The sequence below is a fragment of the Triplophysa rosa genome, unplaced genomic scaffold, assembly GCF_024868665.1.
Source record: "Triplophysa rosa unplaced genomic scaffold, Trosa_1v2 scaffold34_ERROPOS727490, whole genome shotgun sequence".
Taxonomy (NCBI): Eukaryota; Metazoa; Chordata; class Actinopteri; order Cypriniformes; family Nemacheilidae; genus Triplophysa; species Triplophysa rosa.
Window position 1 is genome coordinate 209970 of NW_026634356.1, and position 19666 is coordinate 229635.

General features: G+C 41.8%; 1 protein-coding gene across 5 annotated transcripts in view; it reads left to right on the plus strand.

Annotated features, from left to right (window-relative positions):
• The first annotated feature begins 2488 nt into the window (after positions 1-2488).
• Positions 2489-19666, plus strand: part of znf827 (zinc finger protein 827) — a 77632-nt gene continuing 60454 nt past the window's right edge. For 3 of the 5 annotated variants that reach the window (XM_057327995.1, XM_057327997.1, XM_057327996.1), the window contains exon 1: positions 2493-2857. In XM_057327995.1, the coding sequence (XP_057183978.1) occupies positions 2815-2857 (43 nt within the window). In that variant the 5' untranslated portion in view covers positions 2493-2814. Of the gene's footprint in view, positions 2858-19666 lie in introns of all 5 variants that reach the window. The other 2 variants (XM_057327999.1, XM_057327998.1) reach the window with 1 other exon arrangement.

Consider the following 19666-nt stretch of genomic DNA (forward strand, 5'->3'; position numbering starts at 1 on the left):
TGTTGAACACAAACGAAGACATTTTGAAGAATGTAGGACAGCAAACAGTTCTGGGGCACTTTTGACTAGCATTGTTTTTTTCCTACTATGGTAGAGATCTGTTTGGTTATAAGCATTATTCCAAATAGGCCTATCTTTCTCTGTGTTCATCAGAACAAATACATTTATACACATTTGGAACAACTCGAAGGTGAGTAAATGATGACAGAATTTTCATTTTTGGGTGAAGTCATCACCCTGTGTGCATAGAGTCTATTAGCCACATTACCACCACCTTGACACACAAAGCGCTAATCTGTCCACTACGAGTAGGACAGTCCGATTACAAACTTTCAACTTACAAACTTACAAAAGTTTTGCTAATGTAATCTTTGTTTTTACATTTCTTTCATAATTACTTAATTATCTAATAATTACATAATTGATTTCTTTCATAATCTCTCTACTTCTGTTTCTGCTGTCTATATTTATGTAAAGCTGCTTTGCAACAATGCAGCATTGTGATAAATGCTATAAAAATGTATTTAAATTGAATGCATATACAACGTGTGGGGGTTCAAAAAATATACTCGTCACTATATATCACTAGTCCTCTAATGGCATGCTTGACTTAGAGTTCCTAACACAATCTTGAAACATCCTAACAAAGAGGAAGAGGCAACGAGGAGTTGCAAAAGAGGTAACCTACACCACTATGCCTGGCCTCAGGGAGAGATATACCTCTTTATCCAACCTTCTTTATCCGCTACTGAAGCACCTGAAATTCATTTAGTGCACTAACAGCCCGGACTGCTGCAGGGGAGCCATTTTAATAAGTAGTAATAACGCCAACAGACAAAACAAGGTTTTTTTTCAAAAGCCGAAGGAACAATCATGTTTATCAATAACGTAAAGGTTAAAGGACCCATAATTAGAAGAACGGTCTGAGGCTAACTATCATTTTTTTTGGCAAAGAAAGTTATTAGACTTTTAGCATGAATAATAGCAGAATGGTATTTTTGTAAGCCATTAATGTCTTGTCCATTAGGAAAAATATAAAAGGGTATTACCTATAAGCTTATGACAGTGTAAGTTCTATTTTCAGGTTTGTGAATGTGTGTTAGCGTGTACGTCTGAATTCTCTGGGCAATTTGTAAAGCAACACTCTTAGAGTGAACAAAAGAGATAAAAGTATCAAATGGAAACAGATGTCATTGGAAACGGTCTTCTTTCTTTCGCAGATGTTTGTCACTGTCAAGTTCAGTTGATACTGTACAAAGCCCACCAAAACATGATGTCTGTTGGGTGACCTTTAGGTTGCTACCAAGTGTGAGGTCATGCTGCTGTTGCCATGACTACTATCAGCAGATCGTCTGCGCGCACGCATTACCTCAGCTGCCTGGCATCGGTGGGGTTATAGAATAGACCGTGACCTCGCCATGGAGACTAAACTAATCTTAAACAATAACAAGCGCACACACATACAGGAGAAAATTTGGAATATATGTAAAATGTGTTCTCTAATATTACACCTTGCATTACATATAAAATATTAGTTTTAGCTATCAAGGAATGATATTGGACCAACAAGTATTGCGAATTGAGCTGTACACACATAGATTTAAAAATAAAACAGCTCTATTTGTGGAATACCTATTTCACATTTACAGTATTGTGATACTGTACCACCAAGGTCCAAACGTCAGCAGAGCAGCCCCTCTGTGGACTTTAAGAGGGACCACAAAGCAGAGGATTCGTGAGACAGCCATATCCTAATGAGCAAGCTACAAAGTGTGTGTGCGTGTCAGTCACCTGTGCAGAGGCGAAGTCGGCTAATTTGGGTCTGTGCTAATTGCCACGGTAACGAGCTGCACGTGTGGACGGCTGCGTGGAGGATGGCAACATGGCATGAGGGAGGATACAGTCCTCCTAACACCAGAGAGGTGTGAAAGAACGAACTTGTCCAACAGCATGCAGCCTGCTGGAGACCAGCCCTGAGTGGGGAACAGCCGGCTGCTTCAGTACTATGCATAGAACAGAATATTGTGTGTGTGTGTGGATGGATGGGGGGGGCTTCCAATTTTTTTACATAATTTGAATGGAGTGGTTATTACCATGTAATAAAGAGTATTTATAAATAAATATTTATTTTAATATTATTTCAGTTTATGTTGCTTCACTTAATTTATTCTACAATTACATAACACACACATAAAAAATCTGTGTTTGTGTGTATTCTGTATCTGTTCCATCTAAATGTAATAGCTGACCAAATATTTCACATTAATACAAAATTATAAAATTAAAAAAATTCTTAAAAACACAAATCGCTCATTAAATTGAAATCTTATTTCATATTTATATCGCACCGTGATGTTTAAACATTTGCATGTTTTCAATCGATTTAAATATGCATAAACGATTTGATATATGCATATTAAAAAACCTCGCGGTCCGTCAAGTATACACCCTGAAAGCTTGGGGGCACCTTGTCCCTTTCTCGTTGCTCGGGCGGGCGAGCTCTACTCTCCGTGAGCGAGTGTGTGCGCGCGCGCAAGCGTGTGTGCTCTGCTGTTGCTGCCCTTTGATCCCTGCATTAGTGTTAGTTAGGGGCTCGGAGACACACACTTACAGAGAGCAGCCATAGTCAAGACACGGCAACAACAACAGCACCTCCTCCTCTACTCTTCCCTGTTCCCAACAATACACTTAACCGAGGACAGCCAGGTGCACGACAAGTCCCTGCCATCAGGCTCCCTCGCGAAATTTCAATGGGAAAAGACCTTTTTTCTTCTTATCCCTAAACAAGAAGGAGAATGTGATAAAAGGGGGAAAATGCCAAGGAGGAAACAGGAGCAACCCAAGCGCCTGCCTTCACGTAAGTCGTTTTCTCGATCGCCGCGGTTTTAGCGCTTCTCCGTGTGTTTTGCGCAGTAGTTTAGGGTTAAAGAGGTGAAACAGACAAAGGCACGGCGTAGGTTATTTCTCCTTTTTTAGGTCTGTGCTAGGCAGCCATGTTGGCGACGAGGGGGCTAGCGGAGCGAGTGCACTAGCGGTGGCTTTAATTGCAGATAATCGATAAAGGTCCCGTTCCGCCTAAAGGTTGCAGCCAGTAAAGCTCGCGTTATCGCCGCTTATTTGGCGCTTATGGCAGCGCGTCTTTGCTTATATGTATCCGTGCGAACGAGGCTGAGACTCGCGGAAGGGAAAGGGGAGGATCTGTGGAGCTGGTCGCAATAAAATGAAGGGTCAGTCGGATCAGACCGAGAGCCAGACTCAGCCTTCCATCCGTGCCCCTGCCTTTACTTAGCTCTGGCGCTATCTAGCACCAGTCCGCAACTTGAAAAATCGCCCTAAAACACGTTCGTGTAACTTTCCCCCTTCCGCGGTCGTGTGTGTGTGACGCTCGGCGCGCGACTTTTTCTTTCGTTTGTCGAGCACTTCGCGGGCGAAGAGGGATTTTTTTAAGCTGAGGTATTTTCTTCCACCCCTCCCAGTTCAGCGGGGTTCATGTCTGCAGGCTGCCTGTGTCAAAGCCATGGTCGGTCACCTGAAGTTCAGGGTTTTTTCCTTCCTCATGCAGCCATTCGTTGCAGACGGTCTGCGATCAATACGCACAAAGGCGAAACGCTTTTTCTTTTCGCTTCTGAGGCTTATGCGACGAAAATTGTATAGCTTCTGCTGCATTACGCCGGTTGCGCTTGGAATTACTTATAACGATATTTGTTCATTTGACCCGGTGTAACTGGATGTTAAGATGTGCTTTTATCAGCTCGGCAGTGAAGAAGTGTAGTTGCGTGTGCCGGCCGCTAGGTGGGGTATGGTGTAGTGTGTGGAAGGCATCGATCAGAGGAATTGGTGAAATGTGGCTTGATGACGCTTTAAGTGCACGAAAGTACCGTATGCACGAGCATAATGCTATTTTATGTGCCTTTTTAAGTGATATATATTTTATTTTGCGAGTTTGGTTGCTCTCTTCGGAATAGGAAATAGTTTCTGCATGCGTTTTAGCTTCTTTAACAAGAGGTACAAATATGATGTTACAATGTATTTAATATCTTGAAGGCCATGAAGGAGTGATGTCAAACTTCACATTTGTACTTTCTGTTTGCATTCAGCATACTTTAACGCATGTAAACAGAGAGCCAGATGACAATAACGATACTGGATCTTAATAGATCTTACACATGCACTTGTTTAATACTGCTTTTGAAAAAAAATCACAAAGTTCAGAAACCGCACATAATGAGATAGGTGTGCTACTTGTTTGCTCTTTGAACAACTAATTTGCCTTGTGTCTGGTATTTTTTTTAAATAAAACTTTTTATGTAAATGCTGTGACATGTAAATCTTTTACTTCCCTTTCTTAAAGATACTGAGAACATGAGCATTTATGTCACGATGTGCATGGCTCAGGACTTGCAAAAGGGCATTAAGGCCTTGATACTAGGGGTGTAACGATACACTCAGCTCACGATTCGATACGCATCTCGATATTTTCAACAAAATTAAAAAATGAAACTGAAATTCAAATAACATTTATTTTCAAAATATTAACAATTTCAGTAACTTTTTTTGTTGCACATACAACTTAATAAAGAATTTAAACATTTTAAGGCTTAACTGAACCTGCTGTACTGCAGGTTTGTCACTGAGTGTCAATTTTGACAGCAAATTTTGATTTAGGTTTAGTCATAGTCTTTTGACTAAAATGCAATTTAGTATTAGTCAGATTTTAGTCATCCCCATCATTTTAGTTTTAGTCGACAAAATCTACATTATACTGTATTTAGTCTACTAAAATCTATCTGGTTTAACTAATTTAAATGGTGTAATTAAATGTTCCATACAAAGATTTAACTGTTTTGACATAATTTACTTTACCTTAGAATTAAATTAAACCAGGTCATTACCTTTATTTTTCAGAAAAGTTCAATCATATGCATTGTTACAACACAGAGAATATTAGACCATGAACGTCATGTACCAGTTCATTCAGTCTCATTTTGACTCAATTGACTCATTCGTTCAGTGAAGGGTATATTCATTCAGTACATCCAACCAATGAAACGCTCTGACAGAGCTCACACTCAAACGCTATTGGCTCATGTCTCTTTGAAGCTGCGCTGTCTTAGCTTGAGACAGTAATGAATGAGAAATATCTTTCAAAAAGACATATTACATAAATTGCATTACATTTCTTCAATCATGCAAATCACATACTTGGTTCGATTTTTAGCATGTCATTCAATCTTTTAATCTACAGTACGATTTACTTCTCTAATCGGTACAGCGCTGGTTTCTTTTGGCTTTATGTTGCATATCATGTTAAGCAGCAGCTCACGTTAGCGGATAAACTAACATTGGAATATAAAAACGGTTGTGCTTGCCTTTGTAATGAGTTTCGGGGTGACTCGCCAGCAGTCACGCTTCAAGTTTGCTGTGTTTTACCGGCGATTGTGAGGGAAAATAAGACGCTTTGTAAATCACGTGGTGACACAGATTGTGTCTTGTGCTTCCCCTTCTCCCAGAGACTTCTCTCTCTACCGCATATGTGAGATAAGCACACGTGACGCACTGGCGCAGAGTAGGTAGTGTCTTGACCACTCAACGAGTACAATTAAATCATATCGTAAAATATCCCCATCTCTCTTCGATGCGCATCGTGACATTTTTGCATCGCGAAATATCGTAGTACGAAGTATCGTTACACCCCTACTTGATACAGTCAGATGATCTTCTTGACAGTTAAATATTACCTTTGGCTTCAGTGCAACAATGAAATCCACCGGGTTAACAAAACTATGCCTTTTATAACACTGATGCACCCTCCTTTTTCCAGAATTCATACATTTTGTTCAAACTGCAGGTCACAGTTCACAGTGGTTCCTGTAAATTAAAGGAGTCATATGACATGGCTAAAACAAATATTATCGTTTGTTTTAGATGTAATGCAATGTGTATACACGATTTAAGGTTCAAAAACGCTGTATTTTCCACATACCGTGCATGTTTGTGTCTCCTCTTTGCCCTGCCTCTCTGAAACCTGCAGATTTTTAACAAAGCTCGACAAATTTAACAAATTGGCCAGTTAACCAGTGCGTAGTGATTGGTCGAACACTGCAAGCGTGTGACGCAAATGTAACGCCTCTTACCATATTTGGAACATCAGGTTCCAAACCAATTGTACTAATAGGTACACCCACCTTACTTGCGCACACATTTGGGTGGTCTTAGTCAACTCATACCACGAACTGACGTGGATTTGTGGGGGTGTGGTTACACGAGGCGTTTCAGGCAGGTCTGGGTGAGCATTCGCTTTTAGATAGAATGTATCTTTTGTTCCGACACTTTAATTTTTGCAATTTTATGTGTCTAATGCATGCATGCATGGGCAACTTATAACACACTGTAATAAGTTCGTTCTTGGAGGAAAGAAAGGAGGCGGGGTCGGCATGACTGAGACGAATATTTATTCCACAAAACGCAAAGTAAACAAACAAAAGTATAAAGTATGGCCGTCCTGGCACATATGGCACAACGAGATGCTGTCAGCGTTCTCCTCAGCATACGCTCTCTCTCGTTCGCTCTCGGTGGTTCGTCCTCAGCCGTTCCTGTTCTCAGCCACTCACCCCTGATACTGAGACTGTCGTCTCGCTCGTGCTGCTTAAAAAGTGTCTCCTCACCAATCACTGGAACGAGACACAGGTGATCTTAATGTGTGCTTGACTTACTTACGTGCCGTTTTTCTCTCAACTCCTCCCCTCGGCGCAGACCTTGCAAAACCACGCCCCCCTCATCACATACCCCCACCGCCCGACTCAGGCCGGGGCATCATCCGGCCTGCAGCCCCTCCTTCTGGAGAGGAAATCGGCCACCACCATCTGAGACCCCGGCCTGTGGATCACCTGGAATTTGAAGGGTTGTAGCGCTAGATACCAACGGGTGATCCGTCTGGCCCGAGGTCTTCCTCTCTACTCACTACCATCGCCAGCATCACCGTGTTCGCCTCACTCCATGATGATGATAGATAGATGGTGATAGATTTGATGTGCCACACTCCTGTCCGATCGAACCACCTCATAATTGAGATCTCCGATTCGCTGTGTGACCTTTAAAGAACTTTATCTCCCGGTGCAAATTTGCGCAATCTGGTACCCCTGTTATATTGTTGGCTTTGTCTGTCCTGGGCCTGTAACAAATTTTCCGTTGAGAGCCGCCCCAGCGTGTGGAGTTTTGCTCTCAGGTCCAGGACATACTGAATTTGGTTTTTGCTATCTGAAGGTCCGTCCTCCCAAGTTTCCCTTAGGACATCCAACACCCCACGGGGATGACGTCCATAGAGAAGCTCAAAGGGGGAAAACCCCGTGGAGGCTTGCGGGACCTCCCGCACGGCAAATAACAGGGGTTCCAGCCATCGATCCCAATTTTTGGCGTCGTCGTGCACAAACTTACGGATCATTGCTTTCAAGGTGCGATTAAAATGTTCGACCAGCCCGTCCGTTTGTGGGTGATAGATGCTGGTCCGAATCGCCTTAATGCCCAATAAACCGTACAGTTCGCGGAGAGTCCGTGACATGAATGCTGTGCCTTGATCCGTGAGAACCTCCTTCGGGATTCCCTCGCAGGAGAATCCTCGAAACTGTGTGTCCGCTACGCTTTTCGCGGAGATGCTGCGGAGGGCCACTGCCTCGGGGTATCGCATCGCATAATCTACAATGACCAATGCGAAGCGATGCCTGCGTGCTGACCATTCTAAGGGCCCGATCAGGTCCATACCAATTCTCTCGAAGGGGACCCGTACAAGCGGAAGAGGGCACAATGGTGCTTTTAGGGTGGCCGGTGGGTTTACCAACTGACATTCAGGACAAGACGCGCACCACCTGCGCACGTTCTCGTGAATGCCCGGCCAAAAAAACCGGGCCTTTAGACGGTTTAGTGTTGTGGTTTGACCTATGTGCCCGGCCATAGGATTACAGTGAGCCGTCTGGAAAAGCATTTCCCGGTGGCTCTTTGGTACGACTAACTGGGTTGTATCTTTTTTTGTTTGAGTGTCTTGGGTCACTCGATACAACCGGTCTTTTGTAATGGCAAAATAGGGATAGGAGAGCAGTTGCGCCGGGTGGAGAAGCTGTCCGTCGATGACACGGACCTGATCGAATGCATGTTTGAGCGACTCGTTGTGCGACTGCTCCAGGGGAAAATCATCGCACCGAGAGAGGGTTTGCCTCTCTACTGCGCTCTGTTCCCATGAGTCAGCTCCCAGTGGTCCCGGCTCAACTTCTCCCACTTGCGCGACCGCCCCCTTTCGCTGCCCTCGATTTCTCCAAGAGACATCCGCACACAATTGCCCCAATAAAACGGAAAACATCGGCCAATTCATCCCCAAAATTAGCGGATGTCGGAAGTGCGGATTAACCGCCACCTCTACTCTATGTTTTTGTCCCCGAAATTGTATTGCCAGCGACACCAAAGGGAAGTCCACCACGTCCCCGTCTACACACTGTACCTTAACCATGCGGCTCGTATCCCCTGCCACGGATTGAATCAGGCGTTGATGAATTGAGGTTTGGTTACATCCTGAATCCACCAAAGCCTGATATGTATCCCCTTTTATACTCACGGGTATTTGATACAGGCCGGCTGGATCGGGGGCAACCCGTGGGGCGTCGGGGACAACCCGTGGGGCGTCGGGGACCCGGATCACCGTGCCGACCTCCATCACGGGACAGCGGTCGACAGAATGACCCAACTCCCCGCACCGCAAACAGGTCGGCCCAGACTTCCCCGCCGCCCGTCTGCGTAAACAAACAAATTTTGGACTGGCAGCTGTTGTGTGGCCAGCTGGGCCTCCCCGGTTAGGAGGGGAGGCCCACACATGCGGCTGCCAGCCCGAAAGCTCCGCGGACCTCTCGAAAAGCTCCAAAAATGCCTCCGGGTCGTCCTGAGCCCCCATCTTATGGAGTGGGAGGCCCGCGGCTGGGGGTGCGGCTGCCCCCCTCGCGACTTGCTCTCGATTCAGCCAGCTCCGGAACGACTCGCGGTCTTCCTGCTGGGCCTGGACAATGGCCTGGAAACGCTGCTCCTGATCTTCCCGAAGGCCCAGCAGCGCTTGGTGTTGCTCGCGATGAAGACCGGCGAGCGACTGGATTACGCCCGCAAATGGAGTGGCTGGCGGGGACTGCATGGCAGCGACAGCTCACTCCTTTCCTCCCGGGTTTCGGCACCACTGTAATAAGTCCGTTCTTGGAGGGAAGAAAGGAGGCGGGGTCGGCGTGACTGAGACGAATATTTATTCCACAAAACGCAAAGTAAACAAACAAAAGTATAAAGTATGGCCGTCCTGGCACATATAGCACAACGAGATGCTGTCAGCGTTCTCCGCAGCATATGTACGCTCTCGGTGGTTCATCCTCAGCCGTTCCTGTTCTCAACCTCTCACCCCTGATACTGCTTCTCAGGTTCTCTCTCGAAATCTGTCATCCGCACATGCTGCTTAAAAAGTGTCTCCTCACCAATCACTGGAACTAGACACAGGTGATCTTAATGTGTGCTTGACTTACTTACGCGCCGTTTTTCTCTCGACTCCTCCCTCGGCGCAGACCTCGCAAAACCACGCCCCCCTCGCCACACACACCAAAGACACACGTGTTCACGCCATATGACCTAGGTTAAAATGTTCCTTCCTTGTTAAGCCGTATTCGTAGGATTTCTACTCTGAGGTGTAGAGATCGACTGAGGTTATGTCTTTTTTCCCCTCTGTGCTGTTCTTTGTCTTTTTTGCCTACCACCATTTTGTGGAAGTACAGAGCCGGTATCATTCTTTCACCCTGACCTTTGCCATCAGCTAAAATGTCTCCCAATGGGAGCCAGCCATTTTCCATTATACACACATGATCTTTAAGGTTATCTGCATTTGCAAATGGAGGAATTGGAGCATTGCATGGATTTCAGCTCTCCATTACACACCGATGGCAGAGTGTGTGTGACTGGGTGACTCTCCACCTTACCGTAATGGTGGGTCACTGGCTCCTTTCCACTCATCTATGATTATAATGACCTTGGCTGGGCCAGGGCTTGAAAACATTGGATTAAGGGGAAAGGAAAATGAAGGGAGGTTTCCATTTCGCTCTTGGCATCCGATTTGTTGGGAAAATCTGCCAAGAAGCCCCCCCTCGTCCTCCACCCTGCCCCACCAACTTGATCAGCCTCTCTCACTGGTGTCTGCCCATTTGAGCTCAAGCGAATAATGATACACAGGCTTTCCTCTCAGAAATGAATTAAAGGGCAGGGGAAGGGTGGTGGATACTCTTCTGAACAAGTGGTTACACAGAAAGGGGCTTCAACCAGGCATACTGAACCAGAACATTTAGATTAATTTGGCTAGCTGGATTTCCTTGGCTTTCATCACACAGGTGTGTAGTCTAGCTGCGAATGCTCTGTCAAAGGCATTGTGGTGACATAATTAAAATAAAAGATCGTTTGAACGGCTTGATGACTGTGATGGACTCGCCTCATCGAGTGGAAGATTTATGTGCACAGATGTATAATGTATTATTACAGACTCTGATAAATATCTTTAAAAGGACCAGATATTACGATGCCTGGTTTGACCTGTGATAGTATTGTAAGTCTGTGACTGCCAACAAAAAGGGACTGTGCTAAGAAACCTCTTTCGTAGCCGCAAATACCAATTTATACACCTAACTTTCAAACTTCATAGATAAGTATTTTTTACCTGTAACTACGGCACACACCTTTGTCTGGCTGCTATATGGGGAACTACAGACTCTTAAGTGAAAAAGGGCCAAACACAATCTTTCTCCCACCCAAGTCTCAATCAGAGCCTGTGTGGAATAAAAGTGCCTGAGCTGGGTAACGATTTTCTGCATGTTGACAAGTCACAACATGGCGATCTACAGCTCGGAGAGCAGCCCTTTGGCTAGTGGCAGCCCGGCACTGAGTAATAACCATCTCATAGCAGGCATTCTGTTGGCAGCGGTTCATAAGGAACAGCTCGCTGGTTCAGCTGGGGAAAGGGTGGGTGGTGGGTTGAGGGGGCTCTCTGCTGGAGAGCTCCAGGCACTTTTCTGTGTTGTACCACACAAGTGAATCCATCCCCTCCAGGACAGACCTTTAACGGGCTGCTAACGCTGGGCCACTCTGCACGAGGGATCGAACGGTCAGGCCTGACACAAGCCCGAGCTGCAGAGCAATGCCAAACAGCGGTTTGATTTATGAGTCAGTACTCTGTGTCTGTCTTAAAGCGAAGATGAGGCTTACTGGGCAGAATCAAAGAGCAGTCTGTGTATGTGCGGCTGACAGAGAAGAAGAGGCAAGACATTTAAAACATTTTTTTGAATCGTTGTGTCTTAGAGCCAGTGTTATAAATCGTGTTCACGATGACAACATTTTTAGCATTGGAGGTCGCCAGGTTGCTGCACTGTGGCTTGCTGGTATTCGTTTTTACGCCGGGTCCCCTAACCTTATTAGTGAGGATAGCAACTGATTGAAGATTATGAAAATCTGATCACAAATCAGGTGTATTGCTGGTAAAATTAAGCTGTCATGGTTTTCTGAGAATGAATTGGTTGTCTTCTGCTAAAACTCTTGCAATCAACAGCATTTGGGTAGTTGACAAATAAACTCTACATGTGTCCTATGGTTTAAAAAACTAGGAAAAATAAAATAATAATATATTATTTTATATTAATAACACACACATATATATATATGATATAAAACAGCATAAGATAGAATTTTCTTCATCGTTAGTTTTTTACTAAATTTTTGCTCTGTCACACCATAGGACACATGTATGGTTTATTTGACAACTACCCATTTATATGTTAACACATGCAAATATACAATTGCCTATCAATTTCAGCATAATGAATGAACAAGATGAACAGTACATGAATCAAAGTTACTCAAAATGCCACAGATTTCTGAAGTTTCCATGCATTCGAAAAACTACATTCCTGCATAAAAGAGATTATTTACTGTCTTCATTTAGTAATATCGCCAGTGTTAAAAAAGGTCAAATTAACTCTCACAGTGTATATATAATCCACATTTCGATAGTGTGGATTATATATACACTGTGAGTGTTAATTGGACCTTTTCTAACACTGGCGATTTTGCTGTGATCATCTCATTCTGTTGCTGCTCATTTACATAAACTGAACACACCCACATCATGGCGGGAAAGATTGCTGTCACTCACGTCACCTAAATTGCCAAATTTAATTACAAATGAATGACTTCTGGTCGCTTGTTGCTGAAACTCACTATCAATCTCTCTATCAGAACTTGAAAGAATGGAGATATCAAGAGTCGCTTTTTAAACCAAGCAAAGGCCTCTTTAATTCATGCATTACAGCCACTTATATTTATTTTCTTGTTGTGATTATAAAGATGGATTTTACGCACTGAAAAATGTCCTGCTTGACTAGCCCGTTTCACTCAGTTTTCAGATGTTAAACTAGACGATTTACACATGCTGAGATGCTTACAATTATGCGACGATCATAATCATAGTAATTACGCAACAATAATAATGAAGGCAATTACCATCATTGTCATCATTAGCATCAAGAGATATTGGGATTCTAATGTAGTTTTAAAGCGAATTGGATACATTTATACGCTGACAGGTTTTGTTGCACTCAAAATGTCTAGTCAGAAAAGTGAAAATGTGTTTATATGCAAACTCAAAATTAGTCCAGTGTGTTTGTTGTGCTTGATGTGGGACATCGGTCCTTAAATTTGAGTCTTCTCCTAACACAAGGCTAACCTCTATTATGTCTCGAAGATAGACTGCAGTGTCCAGCACAGAGAGCGTAAGCATGTTAATGAGTTTAACTAGCGGACTAACAGCTGTGCTCCAAGGGTTTTTCTGGAGACAGGGCTGTTTTATAGCTGAGAAGATTAAAAGTGCCAGGAAGGAAACAGACACAGAGTAGTGGCACCCTGAGGTATTGACAACCTCCAAGGGAAACGGTATATCATCGGCAAGAGCCGAGGTGTTTGGCTGCTTTACAAAGGCGAGATATTATATTCATGATGTGAAGTCATCTCTGTGAAAGCTATTGTCGCTATGTCTTATGCTGATTTACGAGGCTTAAAACGTAGGTGAGTGCCTAAGACCTTCTCAGGCCCTTGTGTAAAAGATGTCCTTCGCATTTGCAGATGACTTCACAGTCTTGTTTGATTACTGCCGACCTTGATGCGAAGCTCTTGTATTCATGTTTAGTTGTTGCAACCGTCTGCGTGGTCTGAGGAGTCCACCCTTACCTGTATGTTGATAAGGGACTAGAAGGTAATACATATTCTTTCTATGGGTGGGGAACCACAGAAACATGGAGGTGCAGTATTATATTGATATATTGGGAACAATATTGCAGTTATTCAAAATTGTGATTGACCTAACTCTAGCCCTTTCAAAGATTGGTTGTTCAGAACTGTTATTGTCTAATAATATTTTGTTACTTTGATAATTATTTTTAATCTGCATTGGCTATTTATTGTATGGTCTAGTGATTAAAAATCTAGGCTGACTACCGAAAGGCTGTAGGTTTTGATGCCACAATAGTGATCCATGAGCTATTACCTGTTGCCCTCGAGCAAAAGCACTCAACTCCAGGTTGCTCTGGGGGGAGACATTTTTCACCTGTAATAACTGTACTTTATGTCGCTTTGAATGAAAGCGTCAGGTAAAACTTCAAATTTTTGATGTGGATAAAATGTTTGGTGAAAACAGTAAATTCCCAATTCTGTCGGATTGTACTGTTTTACTCAACTTATTGATTTTATGTAATAGTTGATTTTTATGCACTTATTCATTTACCAACTATAGACTAGCACACATGTTCTGGTATACAGACGTTCTAAAGTCCACAGACGGTGAACTTTACACGAGTTATCTTTCTCATAGTCTCAAAGAGCTGTAAGTCACACTCATTTTCACAAGTACAGTTTACCCTTGCAGACATTTAGTCTTCTATGCAGAGAGTCTTAAAGTAAAGACTAAGGTTAGACACACAACATTGGCTATTATCATAGTGATAATTAAATATTATCACTATGTTTATGGTTGTCATAGTGATAATATTTTTTGCCGTCATTTGTCACTGGGATACTGTGGGCTTAAATGAGATGCACCTGGTTACACTGACTCGAAGCATAAGAAGAGGCGAGAGGTGAACAACTCTTCCTGTTTACTCTTTTGACATGGCAGAATTTCAGTCGTACGAGGGAGCCGTCGCTGTTATCTTGCATGTGTGTCTTTACCTTTTGCAAACCGAGATGGGTATCAGCGTGACAAAGAGTGCTAGCACTGAACAATGCGACGGTAACCATCGGCTGCCCTGGTCACCGTTTAACATGGAGATTGGAAAAAGGAATCAGCTCGCTGTCCTCCAGGACGTGCATGTAAATGAGGTTAGCCTCTCCTGCTGTGCTACAGCTCTATCCCCCACTCTCTTCTCCATCTCTAATAGCTGCAAAACTGCCTCCCCCATTCTTAAGGAAGAAACCAGGACCAATCCTGATTAGTGCCCTTGTTTTGAGTGACAGGCTTGTATCTGAGCAGGCAGTGCCGTGGGCGCCACTGCCAAGCTGCTGTCAACCCGGTATAACTGTAAAAAGCCATCTCTTTTCTTCCGCTGCCCCAACTACACACATACCTCCTCCACTCTCTCGCACACCCCCTCATATTATCTCTCTACCTCTCTCTCTCTCTCTCTCTCTCTCTCTCTCTGTCTCTCTGAGTGGCTGGCTAGTCAAGCTTGGCTGCATCTCTTGCCTGAGCTACTGGGACAAAGTGTGATTTACAGTAGTTGGAGAGTTTCCCTGTCAGCTCTAACCTGGGTGCTTGCTGTCTATCTGAGTAGGCGGCAGTAATGCTGTAGCAACAGCATATTGTGGTATTAGCGTCATAGCACCTAGCTAAATCCACCCCTGCTTCCTGTCCCCAATGGTACGTACATAGAACATTACTTATTTTTTGTTTGGGGTGCGGGCACAGCGATCCATTCGTTTTCCTTTTGCTCCAGTGTTTTCCATTATTTGTTATCCTAGTAGAAATGTAAGATCTTCAAGCCCAGTTGAGCTGCGGTCTACATGCCCGACTTTACATCCTTAAAGAAACATCAGCTCATAGCAGCCGATCTCATAAATTACAATCTCAGTGCTTCTCGTGGTCGACTTCAAACGCAAAGATCCACCAACCCGATTAGTTAGTTTTTGATGGTACATCTGATATGACTATTCTAGGCGCTCTCATGTTTTTGTTAAGTGTCTATAAATGGAAGTTGGGGGAAATAAACAAGAGGGCAAAAGGGTGCTTCATCTACAAAGAGGAATTTTAGAGGTCTGGAAGCCAAAGCTGTCTCAATCTCTTCCAAGAACACATCTCCTTCCTGTTTCACCTCTGGCATCCTGCCCAACATGCCCACAGACTGCCGAGGCCATGTGGAAAATACACAGATGGTGATATGTAGTATACTTTGCTAATACATGCTGATGACGGCCTGTACTAATGTGGAAGATTGTAGGCGAAGGATTCGTCCGATGTGACTGCCAGATATTATGGAAATCTTTATATATTTAATATAATAATACCGGGTTCACAAAATGATGCTTGTTGTGGCTCTATTTTTATATGCTGCTATACCCCAAGTATTAAAATTGATTGTGGCGTGTATCTAATTTTATTTGTCTGTAGCAAGTAAGACTTGTATTATACAATGTGCATTTGTGATGATACTAGGCTATTTTATGATCGTTGAGTTTTTCGTTAAGAATAATAATGAAGAAACATTTTAAGCATTTGTTTTAGTGAAAGAAAAAATCTGATCAAAATAAGCGCTACAGATGCTAAATGCAAATATATTTTCTTTTATAATGTGTGGTATCGGTAACGTATGTTGTCACAAGTTTATTAAATCCTCACCGGCATTCCTAAAGTGTATACAGTACCATCAGGGTTTTTAGGTTCGCATTGATCGCATGTGGACAGCTTATCAGTTATTTTATTCGAAATGGTTTAGCACATTATTTAACTGTTATTTTAGCTTCTGCTCATGTAATACAAATAATGATGTTATTTATGTTAGACCAGTGGCGTAACTTTGTTTTCAAAAGTGGTGGGGACAAAGTCCGCCCCCACCCGCCGGGGTCGGTCAAATCAATGGAAATCAATACTTTAATAACGAAAATATGTATATAATAACTCGGTGGGAATAATTAAAAATTACACTTCTGTATTGGTTTACACATTTTTTGTGCTTGGACAATGGATGCGCAAGAGGTGTGTTCACAGCGTCTTTGTTCCACAAGCTTAGTTTTATTCAAATAAGTGCTCGGGACACAATTGACTTGGCAAAAAGGGATGGCGACATGTCCCACCTGCAAATTATGCCTCAGTGTGAGACCACAAGTCTCAACTTCAGGACCGCTAAAGGTTGTAACACGTTATGGACATTTGTGAGTTAAAATGCCCTTTTTCGAATTCTACAGATTCTCTGTAATACTGTCGATAGTGTCGATGCGCTGTGTCCTATGCACATTTTGAAAGAAAATAACACGCTTATAATAACAAATCAACCTATTCACTCACGCAGACGCGCGCAATGAGTCTGCTTATATGCAATTACCAGAGTGCACATCTGAGGCGGCGACATGTTGTATATTGGTCCATATGTTAATTATCAAATACATAATTTGATTATATTATCAATCACACAGATTCATTTTAACAATGCTACTAGGCATTTTTTTAACTTAGAAAACTTTTTATTCAGGTGAGGAAGATGGAGTTTTGCGTGGCTTTTGCACGCTGTCATGCCTATATGCCACTGCAGAGGCATATTTAAGTATTAATGTTAACGAGTAATCGATTAATTGATCTTTAATGTAAATGAAAATCGATTATGGGAATTTGTCTAAATTGACATCCCTAGTGAGCATATAATTTGACTATTATCAAATGATACATTGACTTCTTATGGGATGAGATCAAAATTTAAAAAGTATTTTTGGACAATTTCATGTCCTACATAAACAATCAAGACACATTGTTGCTTTAATCTACATACGTTAACCATTTCTACATACTTTAATAAGGATTATATTCAAAAGTCGGCATACCAAAGCTCTAAAAAATACAAAAATGTATTGATTAAAAGACTATAGCACGGCTTGTAATGTTTCGAGTACACAGGCTGACTGATGAAGAGCCTTTGTGTTTGAAACGTTACACGCCATGCTATAAAACTTTTAAAAAAATGTAATTTTTTCTATTTTTTGGAGCTTCGGTGTGCCGATTTTTCTATATAATCCTTCATTCGTTTTTTTGGTCTAGCACCCATTTGAGGGTGATGTGCGTGCTTTTGTAATATAATAAAATAATGTAATAAAACATACTTTAATAATGCATTTGGTAGACACTTTTTTCCAAAACAACTTACAGTGCACCTAGTGTATATATGTCTTTAATCAGTATGTATGTTCCCTGGGATGGAACCCACAACCTGTGCATTGCCAGCGCAATGCACTAATAAGTGAGCTACACTGTAAAAAAAATTCCCCATAAATTTACAGTAAAGTACTGGCAGCAGTGGATCCAGCCATTTACTGTAATTTTACAGGTTTGTAACCGTTTTTCATTTTACAGTTGTACTGTAATTCCACAGTAAAGTACTGGCAGCTATTTACCTAAATTTTACAGTTTAAGTACAGTTTTCTGTTTTACGGCTGTACTGTAATTTCACAGTAAAGTACTGGCCGCAGTGCTTCCAGCTAGTGTTGTCACGGTACCAAAATTTCAGTAGTCGGTACCAATACCAGTAAAATTCCACGGTTCTCGGTACCAATTTCGGTACCAAAGCAAAACACCAGTACATGCTAATTGAAACACAATTTTATTAATAAAGCTCATTATTAATATAAATGTATAGAAAGCAATGCCATTTTGTATACATGAAGTATACAAGTTAATTGTTCCCGAAACGGTTGTGTGCTCACTGGGGTCTTTCATGCTGATGAACATCCTCCTCAGTCTGCTGCTGTATAAGACAAATAGAATAAACTTCAGTAAGTCAACTGACTGAACAAACATGCATATGCAATATTAAAACAAACCTCAGTTTTTATACTGCATTTACACAAGATTACTTACATTAAGGTAACTGTATATTAAAATAATAAATGCAACAGATATATTTTTCTTTAGTTTAAATGTGGCTTTTTAAACCTAGTAGAGTTATCTATCCAAGACATACACATTGTTAGTCATACAGTTAGTATGCTAGTTTTCTAGCACATAGATTGCAGATAGGCCTATATAAAATAGGTACTGTAAACCCCATCCTGTCCTCCCATTTATTTTACCCCATTACAGTTATAAAAGCATTAAATGGTTAATAAGGACACTTGACTGGATTAGCATTGGCGCTAACAAATTAACACGAAAACAGGGACGTTTATTTTAACGTAACCTTTAATTTAACATATGATACAACATTCATAATGCAAACGCGAACAGAATTTGAAATTTACCGCTTGAACTTGTTAACTTAAATCCAGATGTTTCCTCCTTTCACAACAAAACTCTGTTCATTTTCTTCGTGATATGACTTTAATCTGAAGTATTTTTGCGCGCATCTCTTGTGGATCGGAGCCGCGCTTATCCGCTCATCACGTCTTGTTGCGTCTATGAAAAGTTTCCGACTGACAACCTGTCAGACAGAGCATCAGTACCCGTTGACCCGGTACGTCGGTGGTACCGGGTCTTATGAAAATGAGGTACCGACAACTTTTTTATTTTTAGGTACCGACTTGGACCGGAAGTACCGGTACTTTTGACAACACTACTTCCAGCCATTTACTGTAATTTTACAAGTTTGCAGCTGTTTTGCATTTTACAGTTGTGCTGTAATTCCACAGTAAAGTACTGGCAGCGATTTACCGTAATTGTACAGTTTTCTGTTTTACGGCTGTACTGTAATTTCACAGTAATGGCTATGTTATTTTATATTTACTCTACTGCCCAGATAGCAAATAAATACCTTATTTCTCCCAGAAATGGGCCATAGTGCCACCACAACTATCTAACTCACCCACAACTGGCCCAATATATAATAATATATTGAATAATTGGAAAAACACAGAAACCAAGCAAATGCAAGTATTGTGTTTAATTGATGCTGACAATAAAATCTACTCAAATGCAGCAAAAATAAATATAATGTCAAAAGAGGTGCCAAAAAAACAATCACACTAACATTTAGACGACAGAAAAAAGCAACAAAAACAAAGCCACACAATACAACAGAAATATAAAAATACAATGGAAATTACGCAACAAATAATGTCAAACAATAAACTAAAAGCAACACATACTGTAAATAGTAACACAATACAAAAAACACAGCAACAATAAACTAAGCACTAAATTCATATATTAAGGATTAAATTAAAACAATGTAAAAGATTTAGTGCATAAAACATTTAATAACAGAAACCAATAAACGAACTGAATGAATAAACAAGAGAAATTAAAGACAAAAAGTACGTTTACAGATGTGCAAATATGTATTAGACAAATAAGTTACAAGTTTAGTAACTTTTTTGACCTCCAGCTCAGTCATTTGTGCACATGAAGGACTTCTTACTGACTCTAGAA